The sequence below is a fragment of the Myiozetetes cayanensis genome, unplaced genomic scaffold (assembly GCF_022539395.1).
Source record: "Myiozetetes cayanensis isolate MyiCay16 unplaced genomic scaffold, myiCay2020 scf6-25, whole genome shotgun sequence".
Lineage (NCBI taxonomy): Eukaryota > Metazoa > Chordata > Aves > Passeriformes > Tyrannidae > Myiozetetes > Myiozetetes cayanensis.
This window is the reverse complement of record NW_026087853.1, coordinates 33,712,724-33,726,191: the sequence shown is the minus strand read 5'-3', so window position 1 is coordinate 33,726,191 and position 13,468 is coordinate 33,712,724. Positions and strand designations below refer to the sequence as shown.

Genomic DNA, 13,468 nt, shown 5'->3' with positions numbered 1-13,468 from the left:
AAAGTCACATATTGGCACAGGTTTCCTCTCATGTTCTCATCAAGTATCCATGAATTTACCTTCCTTCAATTGCAGGTGTGAGAGAAGCCAGGAGGGTGTCTTGTCTTTTCATCACCTTTGCTGAAGCAGCATCGAGGCTGTTGCTGGTGTGCCTGCAGCACTTAGTAACCAAGGAACTCCTAAGAAGATCAACTCAGAACAGCCTCTGGAATCCAGCACTTACCAACTGCAGTGATACAAAGTCCTACTAATCGGTTATGCAAACACATGGATAGTATTAAGAAACCTGATAATGTACTGCATCCTCCCAAGCATCCTTTCTGGGTGACATGACACACTGGCCCACCACTGTTTCTCCTTATTTAAGTAGCCCCTGCCCAAGCCTCTAAACTACTGTGCAGATCAAGAAGTTTTGTCATAGAAACTTGGGAGGAACATCAGTGAAAGGTGAACAAACAAGCAGAGAAGAGATAGTCAGCAGGTCTTGTGTGAATTTGGTTTGATTTCCCCTTTGCCCAGTGCATACCCTCCCCCTTCCCCTCTCATGCCCCTCCAAAAAAAGTGAGAAGAAAGATTATCATCAAGGGACGGAGCATAAAGAAAACCATGCAGACAAAACCTCTGGAGATCTCATGTGAAACATGAGGAGAACACAGCCACTCCTGGGCCTGCTGGCTGTACTTTGGGGAGAACATTTACAAAGATGAAACTTGCAGAGAAATTCTGTGGAAGCTAAATGGAGATGCATTGCTAAGGGGGTTGCTCCACACTTAAGACCCTCCTCTTCATCTTTTAGGCTCCTGGATTTCACTAGCAAGCAAAAATAGCTGGATATTTGCCTTCCCATCAGTTCCATATACCAGTCATACCCTCTTCCTAGTTTAAACAAAGACATTTTCACCCTATTCAGGCCACTTCCACCAACAGCAACTGTTAACATATATTTGGAAAAATTCTGTAGCCAGCATCTGTTTGTCTTCGCCTCACACTACCGAAAATGATTGTGCTGGAGGAAGGAAGCCTCCCCCTCTTTTGTCCCATCCAGCTGGAAAAATCACATCTAATCTTGCTGCCTTTTTTTTCTGCTGTGTATCCTGCCAAAACTGGGTGTTGTTAAGAACTGGAAATAGTGTGGCTAAGCCTTTGGTCAGTTGGGTTTTTATTATTTCAATTCTCATTCTGCCCATGAACCTGGGTTTGGCTCATATTTTGCATCCCATGATCATTTCATCCCTCTCTCCTTTCAGTCTCAGTTCCTGCTTGCTGTTATAGTGCTGTGCCTGGCACCTGTCATTTGTTTTCACATGATGGATGAATAGGCTCATTTCTCATTGCACTGGAGAGATTTTAGCCCTGCTGGGTACATGTAGGGACCTGTGTTCATTCCCCTCTGTACCGCATGTTGATGACATACGGATATACCACCTGGCTGAGCTAAAGCCTTGTTTGCTTTTTTGGACTTCTAGGATATGTATCTTCACATTGCCATTTGACTGCTCCACAGAAGCATACCACCAACTTGTAGTGGACATGACTACCTCCAACAGAGACAGGTCCTTTTCTGTCTCTCCAGCTCCCTGTAACAATGCTTGGATAACTTGGGGGGGATTGGGTGCCCTCTGCCCACACCTCCACATCTGGATGTTAAGGACTACTCAGTGGAAAAGATGTGTAACTCTATTTAAACTATGGACTCTAGAGGGTCTTACTGTATATGCAGATCTTTTTCTTGGAGGCTTGGTACTAGGTTCTCCCCTTTACAGCCAACCCTTATTTCACTTTTCTGTTTCCTGTTAAGACAGTTCTTGGAAAAAAACACAAGTTTCTCCCTTAGGTATTCTTAAATTCAGGAGTTGCCATGGGATAAATTTGCCCATGGTCTTTTAGGGCCTTGCTTCTCTAGAGCTGAAGAGCCCCTTGATGTGTCAGATGTCAAATATGCCTTCTCTTTCTTTTGCAGAAGACAAAGCATTTTAGAAGGTTTCAAAGGCTCCTTCTTACTCTCCTGACATACACAGTAGAGGTGATATGTCTGCACATTTTTCTAATTAGACTGCAAGGCAGAAGTGGCTACTGTTGGGAGAGTAGAGCCCAAAGGAGTTTTGGGGGCTTTAGTGGCATTGCTGCCATGTCTCTCCTTGCATGTGGAGGGCCCCCAGTACGGAGTTTTGTCCACTTTCTCTCAGGCTCAGTGTTACTGTGGAAACAGACAAATGCTACGTAGTGTCAAAACAGTCCCTGACTCTTTTCTTTGGTGACTTCCTTCTTCAGCTTCTGTTGTGAGTGTGCACTGCTTGCAGGTGCTCTGGGTGTCAAGGTATGTAGGGACAACAGTTTTCTGCAGAAAATAGGTTGTTGTGTAGTCCCTGAAGGCTCTCTGAGATCTTTTTCTTATGCACATTCACAAACTTCCCTCTTTCTCCCACCCTTCGTAGTGCTCCCAGAGGGAAAAATGCTGAAAACTGAGGAGACTGGAGCCTGCTGTGCCCTTTTTATACTAATATATACACGAGACTGATGCAGTGACAGTATGTCAGTGAAGCCATTGTGAGGTCTAAAATTATTTTCAGACAAAATGACAGTCATGGATCTACATCTCCAGTGGCTGGAGAATGCCCTTTCTCTTACATTAAGGTCATGAGTAACAAGCCTGCCTCTGCTTGTCTGAGCTTTCCTGGGGCAGAGACTGTTTGCGTAGGTGGTGTCCTTTCCTCCTGCATGGCCTGCAGGATGAATCCTCATTTCACTCCCAGTGAAGAGACACATGTGGCTGAGGGATGAACTGTCATGAGCAATATGAAGTAGGGGAGAGTCACCTCTATTTGAATTTTTTATGTGCTGTGATATATTTAGGATATAGAGGACTGCATGCATCTGACAACCAGAATCTTATTAACTCTGTTTTATGCAGTACCAGGTACACCTTACATGCAGCCAAGCACATCTCTACCTAACCTTTATTTTCTGGTCTGGTTAAAACCACTTACAGAATTTCCCTCATTTGTCCTCTTTGCCTTGAAATCAATTATTTTCCTAGCAGCAGGAAAAGTGTAGTGCCATTTATTGCTTAGACATCTGTAGTGATGGGCAGGGGTGCTTGCTGTTTCTGGTCCAGATGTATGAACAATGGGCCATCTGAAGACGGTGACTCTGCTGCCTCCAGCATGCAGCCCTTTCCTTCACAGTCACTGCACAGTGTGTTCCCAGTTTTGGGAAGCAGCTGCCTTCCACCACCCACCAGAGGAACATGAACTTCTGGTGCCATCTCAGCTGATATAAGTTTCACACAGTTTATGTAGGTCTGCATTATTTCAGAGACTTATATGCCACTTAAACATGGTCTCTTCCCCACCTCTAATGTGACCTGGATATGATTGGATATGAAAGAATATGACTTAACTTTTTTCAGAGACGATAGAGATTTCATAAAATCATAGAATCGTACAATATCCTGAGCTGGAAGGGACTGACAAGGATCATTACAGTTTGACTCCTGGCCGTGCACAGGACAACCCCAAAAATCACACCATGTGCCTAAGAGCATTGTCCAAACACTTCTCGAACTCAGACAGGCTTGGTGCCCTGACCACTTCCTGGGGGGGCCCTGTTCCAGTGCCCAGCAACCCTCTGGTGAAAAATCTTTTCTTAATATGCAATTTAAACCTCTCCTGACACAGCTTTACACCATTCCTTCATTTCCTGTCTCTTCACCGCAGAGAAGAGATCGGTGCCTGCCCTTCTACTTCCGCTCACAAGGAAGTAGGAGACTGCAATGAGGTTTCTCCTCAGTCTCCTCCAGGCTGAACAGACCAAGTGACCTCAGCTGCTCCTCGTACAGCTTCCCCTCAGGGTCCTTCACTATCTTTGCAGTCCTCCTTTGGACACTCTCTAAGAGCTTTGTATCCTTCTTATATTGTGGCACCCAAAACTGCACACAATATTCAAGGTGAGGCCACACCACTGCAGAGCAGAGCGGGACGATCACCTCTGTCGACCGCCTGATGCCCCCGAGGGCACACTGTTGGCTTATATTCAATTTGCCTTTTCTCTTGATATTTCTTTAACACCACCTTCAAATTTTGGCTGGAGAAAAGTGTGGCTAGATACCACAGCTGGAACGTGGAATGTCATAACCAACTGTCTGCAGACACGACATCCACTGGGACTAAAGCACACAGCACTTGGCTGAACTCTGTTCAGCTCCCTGTTTCAGTTTCCATGTTTCAGCTGAGGGCTGAGTGAAGTAACTCTGGGTATACTCACTCGACAGTGACCGCCATGGGATGAAACCACTCATGTACATCCTGCAACTGTAAAAACAGGTCTCTCTGGGCCACTGCTGCGGCAAGTCACACTGCAAGTGTATTTGTGGCACTTACTGATCCCATTACTGGCAGTTTCAGAAAAGGACCTTTGAGCCAAGGAGCCTGAGCTCTTGGAAACAATCAAACTGCTGGAGGAGGTCTAAACAGGCCCTATGGGTTGCTGAAATAGGCTCCAAAGCTGTTGGTCCTTCCCTGTTTGTCGGCACCGTGTTCTCCTACAAGAGAAAAAAACAGGACACAGGAAGCACCAACACAAGGTGGCAGAATCAAGACCTCAATCCAATGTACTGATAATACTTAGCACTGTACATCACTGTACTGTTACTTACAAACATTAACTAATACATCCTCACAACACCCCTGCGAGGTAGGGAAGTATTATTTATCCCTAGTGTACAGATAGGGAAACCGAGGCACCAAGAGGCTAAGTGACTTGCCCAGGATCACACATCAAGGCATTGGCAGAGCCAAGGTAAGAATGGAGACATCCCTTCTTCCCCACCCCATGCTGCCCCAACACTAGGCAATGTTGTCTGTCTGGACATGGGGAACCCAACAGGCCCCTTTGAAAAGCAATGCCTGGACTTGTTGCCTATGAATAATTTTTATTTGCCTTTAATGAATTATTTCACAGTTTTTCCCTCACACTGTACACCATGCTTTCACAGTCCGTTCAGCGCTCTGTGGTAGCCCACAGCCTTCTCCTCCAGCACCGGGACAGCTCTGCAGGGGGTTCATAGGGTGCTCTGTGCTTTCATTAAGAGGATGTTTAGAAACAGTTTTCACTGACATTAGACTGGGAGCATGTGAGCTCTCACTGGAGACCAATAACACACACTGGAGAAGCAGGCAGAGGGAACTGATGGTAAAAAGGCATTTACTGTCCCCTGTGAAATGACCAGCGGCCCTCTTGGTTTCTTAGCTCTTCCAAGCTCCAGTGCTCACTCAGATCAGAAACTCTTTGTCTCCAACCTGCCTGGTCAGGAAGTCGTTGCTCTTGGGGTTGCTTCCCTAATAGGTAATAGGCAGTCAGTTCCAGACCGGAACAGGTCCCCCAGCATTGCCTACTCCAGGTGTGTGACACTGTCTGGGAACAAGGCTGGCTGTAGTTGTTGTGCTCTTTTGCCACGGGGAAGGGGTATTACCATGGTTGGCAAGCAGCCATATCCAGCGTCTAAGTCTCTTTTTTTTCAAAACTGGTATTCAATGAAGAGCAAGGGAGAGTGGATGGATGAGGAGATGAGGATGAGGCAGAGCAAACAGGAAAATCCACCAAATGAGCTTCTAGGAAGGAAATGTTCCCCCTTGGGCACTTCAACTGAAGCGGCTTCATTTTCACAAAGCTTCCTTCTCTCTCTGGGAACATCTGCTGAGCTTCATCTCTGTCAGCTGGATGTATCGTATGACATTGGTATCTGCAGGGAAAGAATGCACACATACAGGTACAGTGGTTACACAACTCCCTGTGGCAGACAGACAGGATGCATCTTCATCCTTGGTACATCACCTGGGGAGCAGCACAGCTCCAGCGCTGTGTGCTGGAACAGTATCAGCTGAAAGGGGCTCTGAACCAAACCCTAAAGCTTTGGTTTTGGAGAACCTGCTCTGAGTTGTGCTCATCATTCCTGTTGGTCACAGTCTTGCCTCACTACTTTTTACCTTCTCTCTGATTAGTCTTGGTCAGCACAATCGAACTTGCACAGTTGAAATTATCCAGGTAGTCCTTCCCTGTACTTGGGGAACAGCACCTCTATTGGCTTCCCTTCCTGCAGTGCCTGCAAGCAAGCCCCTAAAGGCATTCTGTGTACATTCATGCTCTGCCTTTTCACTCTCCTATTCCATTTACAGTCTATTTCACTCCTTTCACATTATTCCATGATGAGTAGAATTGGGAAGAGCATGCTTCATGTTCTCTTGGTATCCTTGCTTTCCTTAATTTTTCTATTTGGAAATATAAAAATGACATGACACAATCTGACACCACAACGCTATCTGCATTTTTGTCATATGCTGTATGCTGCATACTGTCTTGTGTGTGTCCTGTCTAATGAAAGTTCCTAGGGGCAGAGAAACACTGACTCATCCCTGCAGAGAACTATGAGATCCCAGCACTGTGCAGGTGATAAGCTGAGCCCTCTTTTTCCTTCCAGCATTTCAGAGCATCAACACACCACACAGAACATGTGAGTTTTGTTTTACCTCCTGGCCTCAGCTATAAAGGAACCTGTTCATCCTGAATCACAGGTTGATCTAAATGGGGTTTGTGCCTCCAGACAGAGCCAATGATTCTGCAATCATGGTCAATCCCTTATCAAATCATGTTTATTTCTATCATGAGGGTGACCTCCCACACATGCAGCACCCACATAGTGCAAAAGCCATGTGGGACCAGAAGCAAGCAAACAAAAACACAGCCACTTTCACTTCAGTATTGGTTGAAAAATGGTTCTTTGCTCAGAGCCTTGCTCAGACATACAAACAGGACCAGCTTGGTCCATGTATTAGATCCTCAGAAACCAATCTGAACTGCACTGCAGTCCAATCAGAGGGAAATCTTGTCTCCTCCTCATCCAAACAATGATATGCTCCACACCAGCTAGAGAAAAGAGAAGTGCTTGAGCTTTCAAAGCAATGAACAAATTACTGTGAACATGTCCAGCACCAGCACCAAAGCAGTTGTGGTTGCAAAGCTTCCTTCAGATATGAGAAAGTGACATCTCTGTTGAGCCCTCTGCTAGTGCTGAAAGAGTGGGAGATGGATTGGTTTCTTTTCATACAGAGCTATCCACAAACATGCCATGGGGCATCAGTGGGCTGTGGCACTGTGGTGCTGTTGTGACTTCTCAAGCTGTCTCTGGTGAGATGGGTATCCTTGAGTCTTCTTTAGGTTCAACTGCATCATCCTAGGTACTCCAGAGGCTGGGATTCGATGACTAAGCTACTTGCCCCATTTGGGGCATTCATAATGAGATAAGAAGTTCTGCTGTTGCTTGTGTCAAACAAGGTGCACCAGCATCCTGGGCTGTTCATGCATTAGCATTTCTTACCAGCCCAGCAAATTTTAAAGCATCTTTTTTAAAAACCAAATTGATTTTAGTTGTGTAGCCTCCTGGAATGAACAAATTCAGTTGAGGGGGTAGTCCTGAATTTTAGACTTGAAATAAAATGGGTGCAGGTGGCAGGTGGCTGACTCACTCCCAGTGGTGTAAAGTCAGGGCACGCAGCCTGGCCAGGGTCCTGCTGTGCTGCCCACACCTCACTGCAACCTCTCTGCTCCGTGCCCTCCTAGGCTCTCAGGGCTGCACTCTGGGTACACATCCCTGCCACCAAGGTCCACGCTCTAAATGCCTGCCCGGTGCAGGTGAAAAGGAAAGGTGTAACTGCGTGGGCATGGCAGGAAATCCCACCTGCCTGGGCGCACAGGGACTTGGCATCTAGCTGAGGGGCCAGAAGTGGGATCAGTGCATAATTGGGAAAGGCTGCCAGCCTCCTTTAGCTTTCAGATAAGGTAGTGACTGCTGATGGCACAGCTTCACTCACCTGGGAGACTTCCACATGCCTGGAAAGCCAGGGGCAAAATAAGGTATAGCCTGATAGAGGGCAGGAGATGCTCCTGTTGTGAGCTACTTATAAATCTCTCCAGCAGGTTTTGGCATGTTTTGCTTCATTTTTGAGGGCCACTAGTTTACCAAGAAGAAATAATGAGATCAGCGCACTCTGTTTATAGAAACGGAGCCCAGTCTTTGTCAAGTTTTTTCTACCAAATAGTATTGCACCATACTAGCTCTGCCCATGGAAGTATTTCAAAGTGTAAATGTTAATGAGAAGGCTCTCATCTCTCAGTGAGGAAGTGATCCCCTACGGCTGATGTGGAAATAACAGGACAACTCAGTTGAGGGGTTGGACCCATGCAAAGACATACTGACAAAGCTGCAATGGGAACGTCTCCTGGCTCTTAGGACTGTGCCTGTGTCCCTCAGCAGTGTGGCCTAATGCCATTTTAAAGGTAATTTCTGTTTCTGCTGTAGCTACAAGGCCCAGTTGCGTATCTTCTGTGCAGACACCATGGGCTGGGTTTTGTTCCCAGGACTTCTGATTTGCAGGAGTCCAGGAAAGCAGAACCCCAGTGCAACCACAAGCCTGTCCCACACAGCACAGGAAACATCTTGTACAGGCAGCCCATGGGATGTCTGAAGGTGGCTCTCAGCACAGGGCCAGCAGAGACCTGTGTTTGATATTATCAGGCCATTAGCAGCTAATAGTCTGGTCCCAATCCCATTCAGTACCTGCTTTGACAATCCACCCCAGTGCAACAGGGCTGAGAAAGGCTTGCAGCCATGTCTGGCTGCCCATCTTTCAGCAGCCTCTGCACACAAAGATCATGGAGGGCTCCAGCCACGCTTTCCATGACTTAGCAACAGCTTCCCTCTCCCTGAGTAAGGAGGGTTATACAATTATCTCGTGTTAGTTCCATCTGCTTTTGTGATTTTTGTTTAGAGGTAGAACAAGAATTCAAGCCAAACCCAACCTTCCTTCGCCTTGGATAGATAGTAAATAGCCATAAGGGATCTGCTGCACTGACAGCCTTTTAGAACAGTAAAACCCTCTGCTAACTAATTCCTCTTTACCATTCAAAATCTCTTGCACCAAAGAGAATAACTGCCAGTGATTTTTACCAAAAACATTCCTTATTAGAAAAAAAAAGAACACACAGAACATGTCTGTAATAATAAACGAGCGCTTTTACCAGTGAGCCTAGTGAAACCTCAGAAAAAGGAAAGCAGTCACACTTGGCAGATGGAGACACTACAAGTGGAGACACTGACTTACTGCTGGTCACATAATAATTCTTGATAATGTTACCTGATTCCTACTGCTGTGTTTTAGCAGCCACATCCTTTCTTACTGTACATGCTCAATTCTTTCCCCCTGAATACCCTCCAAGTTTTCCATAATCATAAATAAAACAGTGAAACAACAGCCTTGAATGGCCTACAAATAACAGGAAAGAGCCTCTGATGCAGAGCTGAAGGCCAGAACTGGTTTTGTATACATAAAGGGCCTTTAGGGACATTGTAGCAAGCTATGGTATTTGAAGTTGTTGCTGTTGAATAAATTAGTATTTATTTCAAGGAGCAATGAGGAATACCAAATAAATAGTATCACGAGGGGGGGTGGGTAAAGGAGCACAGAAACATATATTTTAAAAAATGGAAGCAAAGTGGTTCAGCTAAAAGTAATTTTTCACATCTGAGCTTAGTCAAAACCTCAAGGTTAGGATAACTTATTTTCCACTGACTATTTTTCTCTTGCATATGCTTCTCCATTTCCTGGTTCTGGCACGGGCTGAACGCAGAAGGGCACACTGTAAACTAAAATAGGCTAAACTGAGCTTTTAAACATATTTGCTCTGGGAGTGTGGGGTGCACAGCTGTGCTGTCAGACTGCCCAGAGCCCATGGCCAAGTGCAGCAGATGGGACCAAGCACCCTTATGGGAAGTGGAAAAGGAAGGAGATCCCAGCACACTCCCAAGCACACCCTCCCTGATGCTCCTCCAGGGCACAGCCACTGCAGGAGCCCTGCAGGGCCAATGCCTGTAGGACATGGAGCACAGCCGGCTCTGACAGCCTCCCCTCCCTCCTCTAGTTCAATGAATATCAGCTCCACCGGGCTCTGCCAGGACCCAGGCTCGCTCCTGTTTCACACCCAGTTCTCCCTCTTTCCTCTCAGGTTCAGCTGAAGAGCTGCTCTGTGTGGTTTTCTTTGCACATTTTGCTTTCTTGTGATCCTTTAATTTTCCATAGTGCTGTTTTATCTCCCTATTACTATATAAAAATGAAAGCATCACCTCTGCCTCATGGCCTGCCACCTGCCTTCTGAGGCTGGGCAGGTTAGAATAACGATGATTGCTCTAGCAAGGCTAAGTTGTTTGGATATACAGTTTCATTGCTGTCCCCAAATGAACTGTATGGTTTTGACAGATGGATGACAGATACTTAGCAGGCAATTGGCTGATTTCATGGCAAAAGTTGAAGCATCCTAATGAATGCTTTGTGGGTAAATGTCTGTCTCCTTGATCAAAGTATCTTTACTGAGATGGTGGAAGGCACAGCTATTGAGGATTACAAATAGTCTCCTGGCATTGCTAAGGGGAAAAAGCTTTTTCTCAGATTCAGAAAATATAATGGTCAGGGTACACCCTTCCTCCATTCTGCTTTCTTCTTCAAAAATAAACCCTGTAGAGAAAGAGAGGACGGACGGATCCCCTCCATACCGATGGCATTCCAGCAATGCTGTCATCTTCCAGGTCATGCTGCAGCCTTGGCAATGGTTAATCTTTGGGCACTGCAACCTTGCTGCACTACCCGAGAATGCTGGAAGGGGAGTACAATAAAGGATACACAGTGAGTCATGCTCATCCCTGTGGAAATCAACGCAATCAAGTGAGGGACAGACTAAGTCTCATGAAAAGAAATACAAAAGCACTCGGTGCAAAGCCACATCCCTGCTCCCCTCCCCATACCTGTCGGCTGGCGGGATCTTGCCTCTTTCAGGTAGTAGAGGGCCTTGTTGAAGTCACCCAGGTGGTAAAATGCCACTCCCGATCGATAGAGCGCCTTGAAGTTCTCGCCCTCCTTCTGAAGCACTTTGAGGCAGTACTCCTTGACCCTCTCGTAATTCACCAGCTCGGCCTGGAGCAGGCAGGCTGCAGGGGACGGGTATGACAGGGAGACAGACAGACAGACAGACAGGAGAACATTAGTGCCTTATTTGTCCCTGCTCCTGCAATCTGTAGGAGAAGAGAGCAGCTTAGGTGAGGGAAATGACTCAGCCCCGTGATTCAGAAAGGGTGCAGTCATATGGATTGTTTGCCAAACCCTGCGATTGTTCGCAATTTAAATACCAATGCTTCTATTTTTGGCATTGCAAAGCAAAGGGATTGTGTTTACTCTTGGGACACACGTACACACAGTGCACTCACGGACACACCACTGGGGCAGAGAGGAGAACATAAATGCCCCTCTGCAGCTTTGGAATGCCACACAGTCTCGTGGCAGTGGCTGGCATCATTTGTAGTGACATTGCTTCTCAGACTGATGGCTGCAGCTCCAAAAAATACAGAAAGGCAGTCTAATCGTTACGTGACAAGAAAAAGGGGGATAAATTAGATCAAATTTTGTATATGGCTTAATCCAAGGCTGTTAGTTTTAAAAATAGCATGTAATTGCCTTTTATCTAGGAGATCCTGTGGGGAGTTTTGCTATAGAAAACAAGGGGCTCTGCCCTGTTGGAATGTGTTGCCGCCAAAAATAAGCCCATCTAGAGCTGCATTCCAAGGCAACTTTGGGAATGACACAATTTGGGGAAGGAAGGCAGAATGCCACTACAAGGATCGGTTCAGAGACTGGCAGTTTCAAGTGCCAGGGCATGGAGAGAAATTTCCCATGGCAGGTGGTGTTACTCAGTGTGTCTCTGGCAAGAAGAAGACTCACTGCTCCTGGAAATCCAAGTCATCACAGTTCAGGTGTCACAAATTAACAGCCAGATTTCATTTTTTCCATGGTAACTGCAGGTGAGAGGATATGATGCTGGGTCAAGAATATGATGCAGTTCTTGATCCTCTTCCCCTGCACCCCTAATGTAAGCCCCACACCCTCTCTCTATCCCACTTTACATTTCATGGGCAGGAGGTTGCCTAGATGACCTCCAAAAATTCCTTCCAATATAAATTAGTCCAAGACTATGATCACTTAACGTGGACAGAACACATTCCTAACCCAATTACACATTTAAAGCTTAAAGAGCTTACTGGGAACAATCATAAACAGGCTTTTACCAGCAGAGCACTGATGGTGCAGATGTGCTGAACAAGGACTGCAGAACTAGCCCTGCTGCTGGTACATTTGTTTGAGTGACGCAGCCATTAGTAACCAGAGCTTTGTCCCATTTGCTTTAATAATGGAAAGTCAATATATTTTAACAGTTCCTGCCATTAATGTGCACAGGTATTTCAAAAGATTCTGGTTGCTTGCTATTTGATTGCCAGTTAAAAAAACATGTATGTTTTTAAAAGCTTAGCAGCATTTCCTTATCCAAAGTTTGTCCCTTCCTATTTGTCACACATTGATTTTTCTTACTCTGTTTCTAATGGAGCTTGAAATGACTGTGCCTTGTTTTCCTTTATTTTTCAAAGCTATTAAAAAGATGGCTGTGTAAATTTACTACTGGCTTTACCACCCTGGAAACAGGATTGCTTTGTTTATCTGCTGACCAGTAGCATGTACAGCAGTGGCAGTAGCTTTCTGCATACTGCCAATCTGAGCCAGCCTTTCACGTTCTGTGAAACTGCCTTTCAGAGCAACTAGGGGACGGATTTCAGTCTCTCTGTTCATTTGTTACTTGCCATTTCCAGTTAGAGTCATAGAAATACCTCTGTGAAAAATGACAGGCAGTTTCATATATTAACTAATATATATAATACAAGCAGTACTGATATATTTTAACTCAGTAATTCCATATTGGACTTGCTTCATGGACTGGTTTAAAAGAAAAGAAACTCTCTCCCATGTCCTGCTAATTCACAAACCAAAATGGGTTTCCAGATATCCAGCTGGGTTCTTTCTGTGACTCATACTCACAGTAAAGCTTCTGCAGGGCATCCCCACTAACCAGGCATGCAGTGAAGAGAAGTCAGTACCACATGGCTAGCAGGAGAGACGTGTGTTTATCTGAACAGAGCGAGCAGATGGATGTGCAGGAAACAGTTCTGCTGGAAGAGTTGGCCATTTGGAGACCCAGCATTGGAAGCGGCTGTTGAAAACGAACCTGGAGGGAGTATCTCCCTTATAAATATTTAGACATGCGTGTTTTCAGTTCTTGGTGGACTAAAATGATCTTAATCAACTGTGATCCAATGCAAATATTGAGGCTGTTAGTAATTCAGCTTTCAGAAATGGAAGAGACATTGAATTCTTGTACTTCCTACCTAATTCAGTCAGGGGAGAATTGTTTCGAAAATGTATTTTTTTCCTAAACAGACATGTGCAGCTCTGGCTGGGAATGTTTGTTTACCACATCAAACACTTTATCACCCTCCTTCTGTGTTCATAATAAACCCCCAGTGAATCCCTCTGAGGAATAG

General features: G+C 45.6%; 2 protein-coding genes across 4 annotated transcripts in view; one reads left to right on the top strand and one right to left on the bottom strand.

Annotated features, from left to right (window-relative positions):
- Positions 1-13,468, top strand: part of MAP3K9 (mitogen-activated protein kinase kinase kinase 9) — a 131,507-nt gene that overhangs the window by 81,675 nt on the left and 36,364 nt on the right. The gene's annotated exons all lie outside the window — the stretch shown is intronic.
- Positions 4,586-13,468, bottom strand: part of TTC9 (tetratricopeptide repeat domain 9) — a 28,063-nt gene continuing 19,180 nt past the window's right edge. The window contains exons 2-3 of the mRNA XM_050336917.1: positions 10,850-11,032; positions 4,586-5,740 (exon numbers count right to left, since the gene is read on the bottom strand). Of these exons, the coding sequence (XP_050192874.1) occupies positions 5,661-5,740; positions 10,850-11,032 (263 nt within the window). The 3' untranslated portion in view covers positions 4,586-5,660. The remainder of the gene's footprint in view (positions 5,741-10,849; positions 11,033-13,468) is intronic.